Consider the following 18,722-nt stretch of genomic DNA (forward strand, 5'->3'; position numbering starts at 1 on the left):
TCCCGAACTTGGTGAAAACTATCCTGCCCTGCAAGTTAAGCTCCAAAGAAGTATGTTGGAAGAGCAGCAATTCAAGCCTCCGTCAATGTGGGGAAAGGGACTTTTTCTTTAAATGCCACCGTGTAACTGAAATATATCTAGCAGCTCTGTGTTATTCAAAGGTGCAGGGCAGGTGTCCAATACTGCATGCTATCACCATAAAAAAAAGAAAGAAAAAGACATGCCAAACTCAAAGAATGAGGCAAAAGGAACACAGACACTGCTAGGAGGGCAAGAGGTTGTCTGGTCAAGGACTGGATACTATATATACACAGGGCTATATATACTCTGCACTTGAGGGGGAAGAAGAAAAAACTGCAGTAAAGCAGGATATTTGTGTAAGTTACGACTAATCAAACTGGCATAAGCTTGTCTATTTAGCATAATTTGTGGAAAATGGAAAGGACAAAGAATGAGTCACCGAAGACCCGTTTGCACATTACAGCAGCAAATCATGGTTTAATTAATCCATGATTTGCCACAGCACACGCCGCCACCATTTTGAATAGGCAACCTCTGACCAGACGTTATTCTGTGACACGTGAATGCAGACAATATGAGTTGTGTGTTAAAAAGCCCATAGTTAACCTACAATTAGTTCTTAGGTTAACTGTGGGTTGTTTAATCTATGATTAACCCAAAGTACCTAGATTTGCAAGTCATAGTATAACCTCTGATCGGAATCTGCATATCCAAAATCGTGGCAGCACACTACCTCAGCAAATTGTGAGATTTGTGACCCACAAACTGCTGCTGTTACATGCAACAGGTCTATAGCTCAATCACTGGAAATCCTCCTAGCCCTTCTGTCTTCTGCAATTACAGCAGACATTGCCCATGGAGTTTTCCTGGGTAATTTTTACGCCAGCAAAATTTCCTTTAAAGGAAAAAAGGATGAATTTTAAGATGCTTTTTTGTATGCACAATACCAAGGCCAAAACATTCCAAGCAAAATTCTGCATGATCTCTTACTTTGCAAAATGTATTATGAAATGTTATTACTCTGCATAATTATTCTTTTGCTAGTCACAGTTGGACAAGGACATTAAAACCCCATTAAGAGAAATTAGCAACCCTCTCTGCCTTCTGAGTTTTCAGCAATATTAGCTCACACACACAAAAATGGAAGAAGATCCTCAGAAAGCAAAGTTTTACAAGAGGAATAGGTAGACAGATCTATTTTGGGGTGTGGGTGTGTGATTAGAACACCGAAATCCACCAACTGGTGACTTTTGAAAAAGACAAACGTAGAAATAAAAATTTTCAGCCCAGGGATTTATTTGAGTATGAAAACAGAATGGAGCTAACAATTCTTCAGCATAAATATCCAGTCCTGGCTACCCCAAGCTTTCTTCAACTGTGCAGTATAATTTAGGGTGTGAGGTCATTTTGTCACTGCTGTTTAACAATTGGGAATCAGAAATCCTGCTGAGATATCCTCCCTTGATATACATGCCCTTCTACACAGACTCGCCTAACAACAGATTCTGTGCTTGTACAGAATATACACAGCCCTGATTATACGACCAGGCCAATTTTACAGATTGATCTTGCTCCTCTTCAAGTCTGTTATATCCTGCATTTTGCAAAGAGCAGTTTCCTTTTCATGCATCTCAGATGTTACCCATATAAGGGGCTTTAATGTCCATTACCCACAGCATGCCTCATTTCAAACAAAGCAAGCATGACTTGGAAAATTTTACAGAACAGGCCAGTCTGCACAATGAAATAAGCCACAGTAGCTAGTTTAAATGGGCAGCGTGTGCCAGACACCATTAGTGTAATTACCTGCCCAGGTGTGCCCGGGGGTTATTTGAGGGTTGTTTCCCCTCAAACAGGCCACACTGCCTGGTTTCAGACAACGCAAGTCGCATCTGGGTGGGCAATTAAGGTAATGGAGCTTGGCATGCGCCGCCAATTGAAACGAGCCAGCCATGGTGGCTTGTTTTGATTTTGCAAACTGGCTCACTGTTTTCCATCTCTCCAACTACTAAAATAGGCTGGGATTCACAGGTTATTCTTTTAACTCTGTAACCTGCTGGGTGCAACTCCTAGGAACTTAACTTGCACAGGAACTAATGATACAGCATAGGAAGGGTGTCAATGCCACACCCTCAGAGGCAGCATTAACATGACAAAACAGTTAGAATGATTTCCACCTTGACAGTCCATACAGCAAAAAAAGCAACAACACACAGTTTAAGGGAAGAAGCAGATGAAACTGGACAGGGAGGGGAGAAAGGGGGAATCATCTCTCACCTCCCAAATCAAGCAAGGGACTTCTGCAAGCTGGGGGTGGGTGCCCTTTTCACATGTGACTCTAAAGGGTATAAAACAGGCCAAGCAACAGGCCAGAAGAATAAAGCAGCAAATCACAGGCACACGGATTTGCCAATTTGGGCATAAGGCCAAATTGCAAAATCTGCAAGCTTTTAAAAAGATGGCAATCAGGCATGGGCATATAGTAATGTTTGTTTTCCAGGCCAAATCTCCCATTTCTACCTTTGCTCTAAAATTATACACTTTAGAATATTAAAACTCTCATCAGGTGTCACTCTCGTTGCACTAGATATCTATAGATTTCTATACTAACTTCAACCTGCAGGTAATTGGCCCCTTTGCTCTTCTCTAACTCTCCCGCCTGTGTGTCTTCTACCATGCTGAAGTTCCCTATTGCCTGTGGACTCACCAAGGAACGCCACAAAAAAAGCAGAAAATAAATGCCAGCATACTCCAAAACACAATTGCTCCAACATACACACAAACAGAGGAAAGACAAGAGATTTTTTTTTCAAGTGAAGGATCTTGAACCATATTTGCAAGTACAAAAATGCATATGATTACATTCTCAAGGTGTGTTGCAGGCAAGGGAAATAAAAGAAGTCGAGAAGTGGCAGGGATCCTCACGCCTCTTTCAAACTTGATCATGACCGGAGATATTGTTCCAGTGCTAGTAAGCCATCGATTTTATGGCATACATTTAAGTTTGTTGCTGGGGAGGGCAAGCCTCATGCCCAAGCACAGTTCATACTGGCAGGCATAGTGGAATCAATTCCTTTCAGTGGGAACTATGTCACCATCTCCTTGGTTGCAGGCAATAGAAAAAACAATCCCACAACTTGAAAAAAAGGACAAGGAACATCCCCAGTCCAAGAGCATCCTTAACAGGCAATTGCACAAGACAGACAATTCAAGGTCCTTCTGAAACACAAACAGAGCCCTTGAGCAAATGACAAGAGTAAATACAGATACGCTTTTCACAGTCTTCAACACCCGCAGCAAGGGCCACCAAGAGGAGGAACAGATGCAGAATGAGAACTAAAGACTGCAGATGGTGAAAGAAAAGAAAGAAATCAGAGGAAAGAGATGGGAACTGCATGCCATTAACCATTACTTTTCCAGTCTTCTTCCAGTCTATTCTGGGGCACTTATGGTTATGAGATCCAGAGATATTTCTCCAGCTCTTACTGTTCTTCCCAAAGTAAAAATATGAAGACCGAGAAAAGGATCACCAGTTAATAGAATCAAAACCATTGCATTTTTTCCACAGGCAAGAAATGTCCACACTGGCAAAACAGACACTGCTGTACAGTAAGGCCCAAATTATCCTGATCTGAATGCAGGGTCCACCCATCAAAGATTTGCCTTGCAAACCATTTCTTGCTGTAAAATCATGAGTATTTCACAAATTCCCCCAAAGATTTACAAAGTCTTCAAATGTTGAATGCAGCAGCAAGACTCAGCAATAAAATAAAGAAGACAGCAACAGCTAGGCTGCACCACCTTAGAAGCACCCACTAAATTTGGATCACTGAAAGAACCATAATTTGTTTACATGAAGCTGTTGAAAGAATCAACAGCTAGCAGCTCATGACTCTGAGGAAGCTACATTTCAGTGGAAAGTTACACAGTGCATAGTATTCATACAGATTGGCTTAATCTAAACAGTTGCACATATGGTTCCAAGTACTGAAAATGTTGAAGGAAGACTTTATAAAAGCAACTGCTCCACACTGTCCACCCTGCACCATTTTGATTGCAAAGCTGGAAAACAACGGAGATCTATTTTTCACAAAGAGCAAATGTAATGGATCAACCCGTTATCACGTCAAAATGCAGGTGGAGCTCACATAATGGCATACTTTAACACACAAGAAAATGCACTGCATGTAGAAAACTGATTGAAAGGGAATCATTTTATGTGAAGGAGCATCCCGTCATATGATCCCCCAGACGTGCAGTCAAGACAAAGGTTGACCCACTTCATCTGATGTTTGCCAGAACTAAGCCTGCATTCTGGCAAACTGCAAACGCGCAAGTTACACTGTTTGCACTTGGAGAAATTGCAAGTCCAGCAATGCACCAAGGAGAAAAACTGTAACACTCCACAGTGGTACTAGACAATGCACTGAAAATGAGATACAGCTGTAATTAAATGCAAAATTTATACTAAATTCTCATAGCTGACCTAAACTTTATATTTGGCAGTTGGTACAGTGTAGTCTGACTTACAGCTGTTCCCAATGTCAGTTGAGTTAGCTCTCAAGCAACACACAAAGCTCAACATATACTCACATAGATGCAAGTTGCCAAGACGAAAAATTAGCCAAACACACATTGCACCAAGATCAGATGCTTTCTCAAGCACTACATTTTAAAGTGGTGCTTTTAAAAAAAAATCTGATGGTTAGGGACTTAATTTTCTTCTCAAGAATGAAGCTGAGCATTTTTGATGGTGGCAGCTGCAGAACACCCAGCTTACTGCTGTGTATCCAGAAGGTGCAACCCCAAAAACTACAACTTGCAAACTGATACTCAACACTTGAAGACAAGGCACCCAGACACATTGAACATATTCCCAACATTATCATCCACAAAGTGACAGCAGATGCAGCGGCAGCAAGAACTTTTCAAAGGAGGGGGTGAAAGCAACCATTTGGCCATTTTTGTTTGAAGTGTGAAATCAGAAGGAGGTAGTCCTACTGGACCACAGGTTTCTGGCCTCTAGCAGGGCTCAATTCACCCACACTGAACACAAAATATCACAATCCATTGCAAAGCCTCTTAATTGAACCAATATCTCTAGAGGTTAAGAACCTAGATCTGGATGTGTTCTATGCAGTCACAATCTATTCTAAAAGCGCAGATTTTTGCAAAGCACTGGTTTGGCTTTGCTTATGACGTAGCAATTTAATAACCTGCCAGAAATACATGCTCATCTAGGTTGCCTAACATTTTTCATTTTCTCCACACCCTTCCTGAAAGGCAAACCAGCATGGAAAAATCCCAGGCAACTGGCTGCCCAGGTGCATAGAAATGTGAAGGACATATGCCAAGGAGCAGCAAATCCGAGACCCATCAAGGCCTCCCAGCCTGACACCTAGATAAGACTTACCTAGAGGAGATTCTGCAGCCTCTCCCTGTCCTGCTTTAACATTGCACTATAAAAAAAGAGAGCACTGTGCATTCACGCACATATATGATCTCTTCTCTCCCTTCTGGCTACAAGAAACAAGGCTGAAGCTATTCCAATCACCTGATCTTTGGGATTACTGAAAATTTGATACTAGTAATTAGGAAACTGGAATCAGTGCTTCCAGCTCCACTTTGAGGTCCTTAATGGGCTCTGCAGCAGGCCACCATGAGTGTTTTCAGAGTTCTACAGGATCAAGTGTTTATATATCGTTCTGACAAATGTCTGGGGAACTTCTTGCCTAACAAGGAACTTGAACTACCAACAATTGCAGATAATGTAAGCCATGGGGTGGCCAGCTTGTATGCTTGCATGAACAATGGAAAACAATTTGTAGAAATTTCTCAAAACCAAAGAGAGGCACTGCTACCAAAAATCGCAACTTAAACAAGCATTTTCAGAAGAAAAGTGGTGGTTGTGATGGGCTGGCCCAGCTGTGTAAGAGGCAATAACGTCCGATATTCTGACCTCATCAAAAAATTGCTGAGTTTTCCGCAGTATGAATTTTAATTCCGTCAGCTCCAGGAAGTTCCTTTTAAGGGCTTCCTGGTTGGTGTTGATCTCTTTGAGCTCATTTTCAATTTTCTCAAAGTTTGCCTAAGACAGGGAAGAAAGGAAAAGGGAATAAGGAAAAGTGAGCTAATGATTAGCTGAAAGCATACTATAGACACACTTTTCTCTCAGTATATGGAACTACATGTGCTTTTAGAGCAGGGTTGGGGACCCTCACCCTGACATCATTTAACCAGGAGTGGGAGTGGGGAGGTGTCCAAGGGGGACAATCCAGCCCCTGGACCTAAAATAGTTCTGCATCACTAAACCCAAAATACAGATGCTGTGCTACAGTACAAATTCTGTCCTCTACATTAAAAATTAATTGTATCTTCTGCAGCAAGAGATTCTCGTTGTACAAATTATACAGATTATTGAACTGTCATCAGCTGATGTTTGATCTCTCCTTTCTAAAATCAACTAAAAGTCTATAAAACCTATGCTTACATTTAGAAATCTGAAATATTTCTCTAAGTGCTACTTAAAAATATACATCTGTGCTACTTTTAAATAACCCTGCTTGAGCACTTAGATCAGAGGCGCTGCTCTCTGTTGGATGGACTGGTAGCTACATACAAGGCTTCACACTCTGGAACTCTCTCCATCAGAATAATTTTCCTCCCTTGTGTCCTTCCAGCAAAGTGTAACAGACCTTGTTTCACAGAGCCTTTGATGCCATGACAATGTAACTGCATGTTTTTCTTCTATTTGGTGTTTTTTATGTTATATGATGCTGTTCTAACGTATTTAAAACCTATTATTGTTGTATCTTAATATTTTGTTTGGCCTATTTTAATTCTGTAGTCACACTGGATATTTTACATTAAAAGGCAGATACAAATACTTTTAATAAAAAAGAATCTGCTGTAGGTTTTCAAACAGGAATTTAAGAAATCCAGGTCCCTCAACTAATAATACCCTTTGACTATTCTCTAAAAAAATTCCTAGCTGTTTCCTCCACTGTCTGATTTTACTCATCTTTACTTTTTGTAGTCTTCTTTTCAGCAAGAGAAATTATAGAGCTTTGCAAACCTCCAAGGTACTCCAAGGCACTTAACATTTGACAAGGCTCTTTTAGCTGTAGAATATTTTACCTCCAAATCAATCATGTCTCTGGGAAATGGCACCTCTGGATTCTCACCAGTATCTGTGATGGGAATGTTGGCCTTTTTAATCTCCTTTTCCACAAACCCTAAAAAGAAAAAAGAACAGATATGAGGAGATTGAACCAAAACCAGCAATATAAAGTGAGAAGAAGAAAGTTGTGTGGTTGTCCCGTGTAACCCCATGGATTACAAGGGACAACCATATTGTACAACTGAACCTCTGCTACCCAGCTCCACTAGCATGCACACAAACCTTCCCTATAAATAATGATGTCCTCTCATTTAAAAAAATAATAATACATGTAATAGACAAATGTTAAAAACCACACATGGAAATGGTAAATAATTACCACTAATTAGTTATGTGATTTCACAATGGCAGAAGGTAACAACATATATGAGGTTTAATAAAAATTGACAGGGGACCAGATTACGACAAGTCATTTGAGGAGAATATCTTTTAGCAATCTGGTCCCGTGTCGATGTCTGATTAAGCATTTTTTGAAATCTGAGTCAGCTTTCATACATTAAGGGCTGCCCAGACTTCCACTGATTTCTCCAGAAATCTGTTTCGCATTCTACTGTTTACCTATTATGTGACTGGCTGTCACGTCATATTTTATACTATATTTCTTATACGTTAGTTCCTGTTATAGTTTTTGTAGTAGGGAACAACATGCAGCTTGTTGCACAGACACAGAGAGCTGAATAGAGGTTTAAGTGACCTAAGACTGATAAATTTATTTATTTATTTATTACATTTTTATACCGCTCAACAGAAGCTCTCTGTGTCTGCACAAAAATTAAAACCATGAAGAGCATAAAAACAACCAACAAATTTAAAACACAAATACAAAATACAATATAAAACTTATGAACTTATATATATATAAGTTCATGCACAAACAATGCAAAGCAGGAGGAAGTAATGACATACTGAGTTTCCTGTCCATTTCTTCACATCTCCGGACTTCATTAACAAACTTACGCTGGAACACATTCACATCAGGGTTTAGCTGTCAATAAAAATACATAATTATTATAACATAGAGCTGTGTGTATATACAAGAGTTAGAGAGATTGAAAAGCAGTTGTTCCCTGACTCCAAACTCCTCCTACCAATGTCTAAAATGTTGTGATGTCATGGAAGCCAACAAAAATCTAAACTATTCAAAGGGAAAATGCAAAGAATAGCTAACTTATCTTATTTAGGGTATAGCATATATTTCAACTACATCGTTGAGAGCACAATTAATTGTACTGACCAACATAACCAGATACTTACATCCCGAAACTGGACCTTCCCAAGTTCTCCCAATTCACTGACACAGCAGTATGCCGCTTCAGACTGAAGGAATAATTGTGCAAGTGTCATTTCTTCACTCCGAAAGAGTTCCCCCATAGTGAACAAGAACAGCTGGTCAAACTAGGGTCAGAATCTTTTTATGCCTTTAGAAAGGAAAAACATAAAATTGAGGATCTTCAGAAAAATATAAATCTCCCCCTTGGAACTACAGGGAGTAATTATTCTGCAAATTAATTTATATCCCCCTTTCTGCAGTGACAACATCTAAGGAACATTTCAAGGATTCCAGACTGAGAAGCCGAGCTAGAACGCATCAGACTGAAGTAGTGGCTGAAAAGACTAACTTCTGCTATGTCTTTACCAGTCAAAGATTTTACAAGGGTTGTAAAAAAGGAAGTTACATTCCATAATGCTAGATTCAAATCTGTAGGGATCCCAAAACCTCGATTCCCCCCCACAACCGATTTTTCCAGCATAAATTGTTACAAGACCCTGGTGTCTTATAATACCAGCCACATGCATTTGTGACATCTGTGAAGAACCATTTTTTCTATACCACACACAACTAAGTACAACCATATTGTTCATCTGCAATCAGAGAACTGAAATCCACCTCTCAGCTCCAGGCCTAAAGCTTTACAAGCAGCTACCCATCACATGGCACCTAATAGCCTCTGCAAGCTCTGCTGTCCTAGAAACACAGGCAGCAGCCTATCAGCTAACAGCCATCTTGAGGGAAGAACATTATCATCACATAGCACTGCAGTAGATTTAGCCGGCTACACTCAGAGCTCATTTTCACTAAGGGATGGGATAGCATCCGGACACCATAGTCCACACGGATTATCCAGTGAAAGCCAGGTCTGACTGTAACTGTGGTCTCTCCAATCAGGCTAATAAAATTGAAGTGGGATACTAACTGCAGGTTTGCAGACATAATAAATGATACACCAGAAGGCGGTGGGCATTACCAGGAGCCAGAAACACCTGAATCCCCATTAACATAAAACAAATGATGCATTTTCTTCCTGTCTGGAAAGTGTCAATTTCCAATTACTAGGGCAATGAACTCTTGAGATTTAGGTTGTTGCTCTATCTTGCTTCCTACTGGTGCATTAAGCATTTAATACATCAATGAATGGAATGGTGTTATTTCTCACTGAGAACCTGTAGAACAGCCCAAACAAGCACTCAGAAGATTTGTTCTGCAGTGCTTTAGACAATATGCCAAGAAGAGGTGTGCTTGGGAGTTAACTTCAGATCAAAATGTATGCCTTAATACAGCATGGTAATATTATTATTATTATTATTATTATTTATTTATATAGCACCATCAATGTACATGGTGCTGTACAGAGTAAAACAGTAAATAGCAAGACTCTGCCGCATAGGCTTACAATCTATTGTATTACAATCTAATACAATATACTTAGCTAGATCAGATGAAAGTGATGCACAGAAAGTACAGCTCGCTAATGGCTAGGGACCAAGAACTTAAAAACACCCTGCCCCCACCCCCAAAACCTGCCATACTGCATGCTAACAAACACTGAGATCAGGAGCCTTATACAAAATTAAAAAGCAAAGCAAAGCTGCCATTTTACTCCTAGGGTCCTATCAACCAGAGATGGAGGCATTTCAAGGGCACTACAACATCGTTATGATTGGACTTTGAGCTTTTGAGACCTGGTGATTTAAGGCACAAAGGCATAATAACAGTCTGTAAAGGACAGCAACCAAATCAAAGGTTAACGTCCATGAGATGCTGGATGACAGATGCCAAAAACATTGTTACAGAATTTGCCAAAGGAAACAAAACAAACCCCCTTCACTCAAACCCATCAGAAGTAGCATCTTCCTAACAATTTTGCCTGCATTGCAAATCGGAATGGAACTTTCTCATACTCGTCTACTTAACACAATGAAATCTGTTATCTCTCTAGTTGTCACAGGGCCTGTTGCCTCCTCAAACCCTACAGGACTGTTGACAGACACACACACACACACCCCTACTAATAGATGGTAGAAAAATTATCCTCAGAAACTGAAAAGTTAACAAATGCCCCCTCTAGCAATAGCTCCTCACTCTACCTACCTTGCCATTGCAAGCATGACCCCAATGTCCCCTGTGCACAATCCCACATATCAGGTATACTAAAAGAGCCTCTACCCCCTCGAAAGCCCTTGGTCCCACAGACGCTGGCGAGAGCTTCCTTCTTTTAACTGAAACCCAGGCAGCAGCATCCCGGGAACATCCAGCCCACCTAGAGACAGGTCCTAAATCCAAGCCACCCACCCACCCACAAAATCTTCTGCTTCCCCCCTTCAACCCCAAATCCCACGGACTGAGGGGACGACAAACCTGAATAAAAATTTGGAAAAACTGTAGTCACAAAACCAGCTAGACCCCCCTCATTAACTACCTACACACCCTAATTTGGGGGGGGGGGGGCGTCACGCCTTTCCCTCTCATGAATATGGAGACCAGACCCTTCACAGTCGACAGAGCTCTCGTTCTCCCACAATGTATTGCGAAACCCCCACACGCACCCCATTAGTAGCCTCACCGTCGCCCACTTCCCCCTGTGAGGGCCTTCCTTACTACCCACCCCGCCAGCCTTTACGCCCACCCCTACCTGCCACCCTAGAGCGGAGCCGCGGCACCTCCTCCGGTCATCCACCGCCTGCGCTTCCGCCAATGACGCCACCACGCAGTGCCCTCCCTCTCTTCTTCCGCCCGACCAGCTGTGTCGCTTAGCAACGGGGGCCGTGCCGGCGTGCTGTTTCTATGCGTGCTTGAGGGTAGCCTGGCCGCCCGGCCGACATTTTGCTGCCTGCTTTCTCAATAAGAAATAGGGATGGAACTCTCGAGGGCGGGGGTTGGTTTCTCCGCGGTTCTGATGGCGTCATCCGCGATGGGTGATGTCACACGCCTGACACTGCTGCTCACTTTCCGCCCTGGGCTCGTAACGGAGTCGCCATCGCCACAGAAAGCGGTTCCTGTGAATGCGTTATTGTAATCTGCTTTGTATAAGAATCCCATAAGCGGGTGCTACTGCACCCGCTTATGGGATTCTTATACAAAGCAGATTACAATAACACACACACAAAAGCCGTGCTGGTCCAGGAGAAGAAGAAAACATGCGAAATCCCCAGTTAGGATATCTAATATATAATAATACTTAACACTGCCCAACTGTGGACATGGGATTGTTATTACTCTCGTTAGGAATAATCAGGAATATTACCAGATGAAATCTTAACAATGTAATCCTATGCATGTCTACTCAAAAGTAAGTCCCATTGGACTCAGTGGGGTTTGCAACCCCGGAAAGTAGATATAGGATTGTACTGTAATTGTATTTTTAGTTGATGAATTTATTAAGCCTGCATATGTTTTCATATTAATAAAACTTAGGGAAAATACATACTTTTGTTTCTTTGTCATGATGTTCTGCTCGAGGGTGGTCTGGCTGGCACTATCTTGGAAGAGGTGGTCTGTCCTGTGGGAGACAGAAGGGTGAATGCCTTTATTAAGCATTTATGAATGCTATGCACAGTTTTGTATGAAAAGAAAGCTGTTTGTTTTAAAAATCTGTCCATTTAACTAGGGGACTAACACTTTAAATCGATTAAGCAGCTAATTGACTCAACATTTCAGCAATAATGATTTGATTCTTTTCTGTACAAGAAGTCTGGGCTGAATGTGTATCTATACATTGCAGTTAGGTTCTGGGCTGAAGATGCAATACTGTGCATATTAATCCCGTACCCAGAGTTTAATAACTTTCATATTTGAGTTGTGAAAAAAGTTTTGATTCTGCCTTCTTGCAAGCATCAAGGGTTTCTGAAGCTTTTAACAACATATTGTGCTTTTACAAACTCTTTGAAAAGTGTGTGCATATTACATTATACTGGATTGCATCCACAGCAGCATAATTCTTCCACCTTAATTAGAGTATCTCTGAAGCAGCGGATGTCATATGAGTAATACAGGCAAAAGCCCTCACTTTGCTCCAGTTTGAACTAGACCCTTTTAATGTAAAATTGACTCATCACCTTCAAACACTGGAAATGTTTGTTACCCTTCTGAGGATTTGTCAGAAAAGATAGGTATGCCTTAGGCAATACTTTTCTGTAAAATGGTCTGTTGTTCTCAATATATGGCAAAAAAAAAAAAAAAAAAACAGGAGGAGCTATTCATTCCACTATATGGTATCATGTGTGTGAGAAGTTGATAAAAATAAAATTACTAGTTTAAGAATGGAAGTGGATAGTAGGCGATGCTGGTCAATTCACCACCAAATATCCCCTGTAGTCAGGAATACTCTTGGGTAAATAGCAGCCTTCATTTGAAGCTGTCTTACAGTCATTCCTTGGTCTGAGTAGCCCATTAATGTATACTCTTGACTGAAGTATCTCTCCCAGGCTCAGACAGTGGTTTTAATTGGAGATACCTTAGACTGAAATTCAGACCATCCACATACCAAACTGCAGATGCACCAATTACCTGTGGCCCCTTCCTTTCTTATTGGCCAAGACATTGATAACAATGGCAGGAGTAGGGGGCCCTTGCACTTAGGACTCTATTAGGCGGAGTGAAGCAGTCACCTCAGACAGCAGATGCTGGGAGGCAACAGCAAGTTGTTAGAAGAGTGGGTTGTGGGCCATGCAGCCTGCCCTGTGTCCCCTAAGTTAGCTTGCTGCCTTCAGGTGTGGCAGACGATGTCCCATTGCCAGCGTTGAAGAAAGTTTCAGCTGCCAGTCCGGTTAGCTTTTGAACATGAAATGGGAAGGGGCACCATCTTGTTCTTCATCTCAGGCAGCAAAATGTCTTGGGCTACCCTGCTTATTTATTTATTTACAATATTTATATACCTCTCCATATGTAGAATAGATTCCAGGGTGGTGAGCATAATAAAACAGTTAAAAGATTAAAACAACATATTAAAATTGTTCATTTTAAAACAGAATACCAATAAAAACTGGCTGGTCAGCTGAGGAAAGTTTCATGGAAAAGAGTTGTCTTCAGGAGGTGCCAGAAGTAGTACATTGCTGGCCTGACCTCTGGGAGCCACTACACTAAAGGATCTTCTGGTGGATTCCAGCTGGTCCATAGGTCCATGTGGAACCACCAGGAGCATGCTTACTAATGGCATCAGTGACCTTAGTGCTTACACCCTAACCCTACAAGAGTCAGGGACACACATACACCTAATTTAGGAGTAGGTACCTTCTGCCTTGCAAACTCTTCCCAGAAAGCTACATTCATCTTTCTTTCCGATAGGGCATTAGCTGTATCTGAAGCCATCTCTAAAGAGGGAAGGTTTCAGGAAAGAACCATGAAACAAATGCAAGCAGGTCTCAGAGAGGCACTCTTGCATTTAGCTTTGCCAGCAAGCCAGAATTTTACTGGCCTGGTCAAAAGTTTGCTATCATATCCTTAATGGGAGTAAATGAAGCCAGAAAAAGTTCCATCCCTGCAGGTTTGGGTACTGATGTCCATTTGTGCCCTGTTATAGCATTCACATATGCAAGTCAGGACAAATGAAGGGTGAAGAAAGAAATAGTGGGATTGCACTCCCCATTGCGGCTGCTGGAGAAATGCCACATTCTGGGGCCAGGGGGCAGCCCATACCCAAATCTAAAGTGGAGGAGGAGTTCTCCAGCCCATTATTCTTGAAGGCTCTTGTAGAGCTGGGGGTGGGACTTGGAGCCTGAAGTGCAGTAGGCAGATGGTTGCCATATTGTTCTCTCATGCGTGCGCAGCCCTATACATATAGCAATTTAATGAAAGAAATCCAATGAGCTTCATAGCTGATCAAGGATTTGAACATAGGATTCTCACATCCAAGACCAGCACATTAGCCACTGCGCTGCCACTGGCTCTGATACCTTATTGTCATAAGGGGTAGCACGCCAGAGGTCCCATAACGGGACAAAGAAAACAATTTTATCGGACTTGCTTGCAAAACAGCAGTCGAGCTACATGGAAGCTGCTTTGTTGTGTCATAGTGGGAGAGGTCACTACTGTATGCTAAAAGCAGGGGTTCCCCCCTGAAATGTCTTCTCCTTTCTTGGTTCTTAGAAACAGACCCTAGGATTTACTTCCCTTTTAGTGCGCCACAGGAGAGCAGAATTATAAACTGATGTTGGGTCAATGATATGTGCCTACTACTGCTTTTTAAATTTGCATGGGCTGTTCATAATCGTAGATAAACATAAATATAGGACCTGCTGCTTTCATTGACTGCGCCGAAAAACAGCCGGAATCATCTTCCAATTAGCCTGTTGCAATGTCCAACATAGTATTTGATTATACATCGTGTTTCTAGAAAATGGCAACCATCTCTTATGGTGATGGTTGGTGGCTGCAGCAGATAGCAGATCCCACCCTGGACCCGATGGTATTAGGCAACTACCGCCCAGTTGCTAACACTCCTTTTTTAGGGAAGGTACTTGAGAGGGTTGTGGCGGAGCAACTGCAGGCACTCTTGGAGGATACTGATTACCTAGATCCATTCCAGTCTGGGTTCCGATCTGGTTACGGGACTGAATCAGCCCTGGTCGCCCTGATGGATGACCTTTATCGAGAGAGGGACAGGGGGAATGCAACCCTGTTAATCCTGCTCGATCTCTCGGCGGCTTTTGATACCATTGACCATGGTATCCTCCTGGATCGACTCTGTGGGATGGGCATCGGAGGCACTGTTTTACAGTGGTTTCGGTCCTACCTACAGGGTCGTTTTCAGAGAGTAGCATTCGGTGACCAGTCCTCGGCCTCCTGGCAATTGAGCTATGGAGTGCCGCAGGGCACCATCTTGTCCCCAATGTTATTTAACATCTATATAAAGCCGTTGGGAGCGGTCATTAGGGGATTTGGAGCTAAATGCCATCAATATGCTGATGACACGCAGCTCTATCTCCCTGTGACAACTGAATCAGGTGAGGCTGTGCAAGTCCTGGACCAGTGCCTAGACTCAGTAATGGGCTGCATGAGGGCCAATAAACTGAGACTAAATCCTGGCAAGACGGAAGCCCTGTGGGTGAGTGGTTCCCGAGTCCGGGAGACAGGCTCATTGCCTGTTCTGGATGGGGTTGCTCTGCCTCTGAAAGAACAGGTTCGTAGTTTGGGGGTACTCTTAGACCCGTTTCTGTCATTGGAGGCTCAAGTAGCCGCCACGGCTCGGAGTGCCTTTTACCATCTTCGGTTGGTTCGCCAACTACGGCCTCTCCTGGACAGGGATAGCTTGACCACGGTGGTACAGGCATTGGTAACCTCAAGATTGGATTACTGCAATGCGTTCTATGTGGGGCTGCCCTTGAAGCTGCTCCGGAAGCTGGAGCTAGTGCAGAATGCTGCAGCTCGGCTGTTGTCTGGAGCTGCCCCTTTCCAGCATGTAACTCCTCTGCTGAGGGAACTGCACTGGCTGCCTATTCGCTACCGGGCCAGGTTGAAGGTTCTTGTACTTGTGTACAAAGCCCTAAACAACTTGGGACCAGGATACCTGAGAGAGCGCCTTCTCCCTTACCAACCTGCCCGGTCACTGAGGTCATCCGAGGGCCTGCTCCTGGTGGTTCCACCTAGATCCATCCTCCGATTGGAATCCACCAGGGGAAGAGCCTTCAGCGTGGCGGTGCCCCTCCTGTGGAATTCCCTGCCTCTGGAGGTCAGGCAGGCGCCAACCTTGTACTCCTTTCGGCGCCTCCTGAAAACATCTTTATTCCAAGAAGCCTTTCTTTAACATGCAGCCTTGGATTACTGTGTTGTTGTTGTTTTGCTTCTTTTTAAATTTTGTTTTAACTGTTTTATTCTGTTTTTATTTTCATTTTTACCTTGTACACCGCTCCGAAATTTTTTCAATGAGGAGCGGTATATAAATATTCTAAATAAATAAATTAATAAATAGCAAGGCCACGCCGTACAACGACCTACTCCATCTGCATCACATTCCAAAGAGCACCCCTTTTAATTCGGAATGGGTTTCTGACGTGTATCCGAGCTGAACGTGCCTGCTTGTATGAGTACATCTCTGTGGCACAAAGAAGCTCAGCAGCATTGCCAGTTGTGTGTGGTGAGTGATCCGAGCCACTTGTGTCCTGAACTGTCACTTGGTGTCTTTAAAAGGAAACACTAAACCTTGTGCAATCTGAAGGCTCTGGGTTATTCCAGCTGTGTTCCTCTGTGCAGCTGTTTCCAGCCAGCCACGCTGGAACATTTGCCGTTGCGTGCAGAAGGGACAGTTTCCCAGCAACAGCTTTTCCACAGAGCGTTTTTGTGTTTTGTTTTCCCCTCCTCATTGGATTCCTCAGAAATCTTGCTAGGAATCCCTGCCTTCCTACTATCTAGTAAAAGCAGAGGCTGTTGGAGTTTTGAGTTTTGCATTCCTCTGCAAGTGAGTGATTGAGCCAGCGAATCCTGCCTGTGCTCGCATGCTAAAGCTGTTGCCTCCTCTCCAACTATTTTAATCATTTCAGAAAAAAAAGGGGTGGGTCCACCAGGCATTTGGCAAGAGGCTCCTTTCCTCCAGTTGAGGTGGAGTCAGCCAATGGCTTGGGAGCCTGGAAAATTTTGCAGGACAGTTTCCCCTGACAGCTTTGCGAGGGTTGTGCCATTTCAATTGAAGCACACATCCACACGCTGCGCTCTTGGCTTCTGGCTCGCCTCCCAGATCTGAGAGATCTCAGATTCAGCCTCCTCTCCTCTCTCTCTCTCTCTTGTCCCTGTAGTGTCAGGCTTCTCCAGGCTCTGCTAGTCAGGACTCCTGAGCGACCATGGCAGACACCAGCCTCCAGATCATCGAGCAGCCAACAGCCTCTGAGGCCTCGGAGGAACCAGCCGGTGAGGAACCCATCAAATCGGATCAAATCAATGGCGTTATGGTGCTCACCCTTCTGGACAAGATCATTGGGGCTGTGGATCAGATTCAGCTGACCCAGAGTCAGCTGGAGGAGAGACAGCAAGAGATGGATGGCGTGGTGGCCAGCATCCAAGGGGAGCTGGCCAAGCTCACCAAGGCCCACTCCACCACCAGCAATACAGTCAACAAGATGCTAGAGAAGGTTCGCAAGGTCAGCGTCAACGTGAAAACCGTCCGACAGAACCTGGAGAAACAAGGTGGGCAAATCAAGAAGCTGGAATCCAACGAGGCAGAGCTGCTGAAGCGGAGGAATTTCAAAGTCATGATCTACCAGGTAAGGTGCCCTTTGATCTCTTCTGTTCATTTCTTTTCGGTTGTCGATTAAAGGCCCCCTAGCATGATGGCACCTCCCGCCCCCTACATGGGGCTTCCCAGGACTCCCATGTTACAGCACACCATATATAGGATTTGTGTCATCACTGGAATCTTGAGGAGAAAGTTGGATGTTAAAATGTATTGCCCAAGATTTTGCTAAGATTTCAAAGTTGGTGTTAAGCAGCCAACACCAGAGCAAACTTCACAAGAATTTGCCAAAAACTATAGTGTAGGAGATATTTTTTTGATATATATATTTTATATACGGCACAGAGCCAACCAGTGTCCTTAGTGCTACAAGGAGTGGAAATAACTTTTCGGTTTCTCAAATATGCATTTTGAGACAAAAGCAATCTGTACATTTTAAACACCATCTCTCAATTAAGTAACATGGCAGACAATGCATTCCTGCTCATTGAGTTTGGTGACGAGTCAACGCTCTTTGTCCCTTGGGTTTACATTCGCTAGTTTTCCTGCAAAGCTAAATCTGATGTGGTGTGGGTTACAGATTCTTTCATTGCTGACCCCTCAGGTCCTGGAGCTTTTTACCATTTTGGTGAGAGGCTGCTTTGTTCTGCTTCGCAGCCCTCTCTCTAGCACGCTTGCCAGCCTGCCTTTAGATCTCCTAATATCAAACAAACCAAAATATGCTGCTCCAAGCCAGGCTTCCTCTTCTGCGGTGGTGGTCCAGCTTTGTAGCCCGCAGTGGAAGAGAAATGGGGCATCAGGAGATGGGTTAACCTGCACCATACGGACAAATATATCTATATAGAGATAGATACCATGACTCCAAAGGTGCTCGAGACAGAAAACCTGCACAAATGTAGCTGTGTTTCTTACTACTGCAACATGAAAGAGGATCTAGTTATGTCTGGTTGAGGAATCTGGCAAGTAGCTGACGGATATAGCCCTCTGATTCACAGCTTGAACATTCTCAATTATATCATGCCTCAAAGGCGGGAATACTCCAGTACATAAGGGTTGTGAACGCCACCAAACCTAGTTTATAA

General features: G+C 43.1%; 3 protein-coding genes across 6 annotated transcripts in view; 2 read left to right on the forward strand and 1 right to left on the reverse strand.

Moving 5' to 3' along the window:
• The window catches only part of ATP6V0A1 (ATPase H+ transporting V0 subunit a1), a 55,550-nt gene extending 44,234 nt beyond the window's left edge, over positions 1-11,316 (reverse strand). For all 4 annotated transcript variants that reach the window (XM_063138751.1, XM_063138750.1, XM_063138749.1 and 1 more), the window contains exons 1-5: positions 11,113-11,316; positions 8,456-8,619; positions 8,108-8,186; positions 7,159-7,256; positions 5,981-6,109 (exon numbers count right to left, since the gene is read on the reverse strand). In XM_063138751.1, the coding sequence (XP_062994821.1) occupies positions 5,981-6,109; positions 7,159-7,256; positions 8,108-8,186; positions 8,456-8,572 (423 nt within the window). In that variant the 5' untranslated portion in view covers positions 8,573-8,619; positions 11,113-11,316. The remainder of the gene's footprint in view (positions 1-5,980; positions 6,110-7,158; positions 7,257-8,107; positions 8,187-8,455; positions 8,620-11,112) is intronic.
• The window catches only part of STAT3 (signal transducer and activator of transcription 3), a 284,749-nt gene that overhangs the window by 144,387 nt on the left and 121,640 nt on the right, over positions 1-18,722 (forward strand). The window lies entirely within an intron of this gene.
• Positions 17,058-18,722, forward strand: part of CAVIN1 (caveolae associated protein 1) — a 33,109-nt gene continuing 31,444 nt past the window's right edge. Inside the window, exon 1 of the mRNA XM_063138764.1 lies at positions 17,058-17,671. Within this exon, the coding sequence (XP_062994834.1) occupies positions 17,252-17,671 (420 nt within the window). The 5' untranslated portion in view covers positions 17,058-17,251. The remainder of the gene's footprint in view (positions 17,672-18,722) is intronic.

The sequence above is a fragment of the Elgaria multicarinata genome, chromosome 11, assembly GCF_023053635.1.
Source record: "Elgaria multicarinata webbii isolate HBS135686 ecotype San Diego chromosome 11, rElgMul1.1.pri, whole genome shotgun sequence".
In the NCBI taxonomy this organism is placed as follows: domain Eukaryota; kingdom Metazoa; phylum Chordata; class Lepidosauria; order Squamata; family Anguidae; genus Elgaria; species Elgaria multicarinata.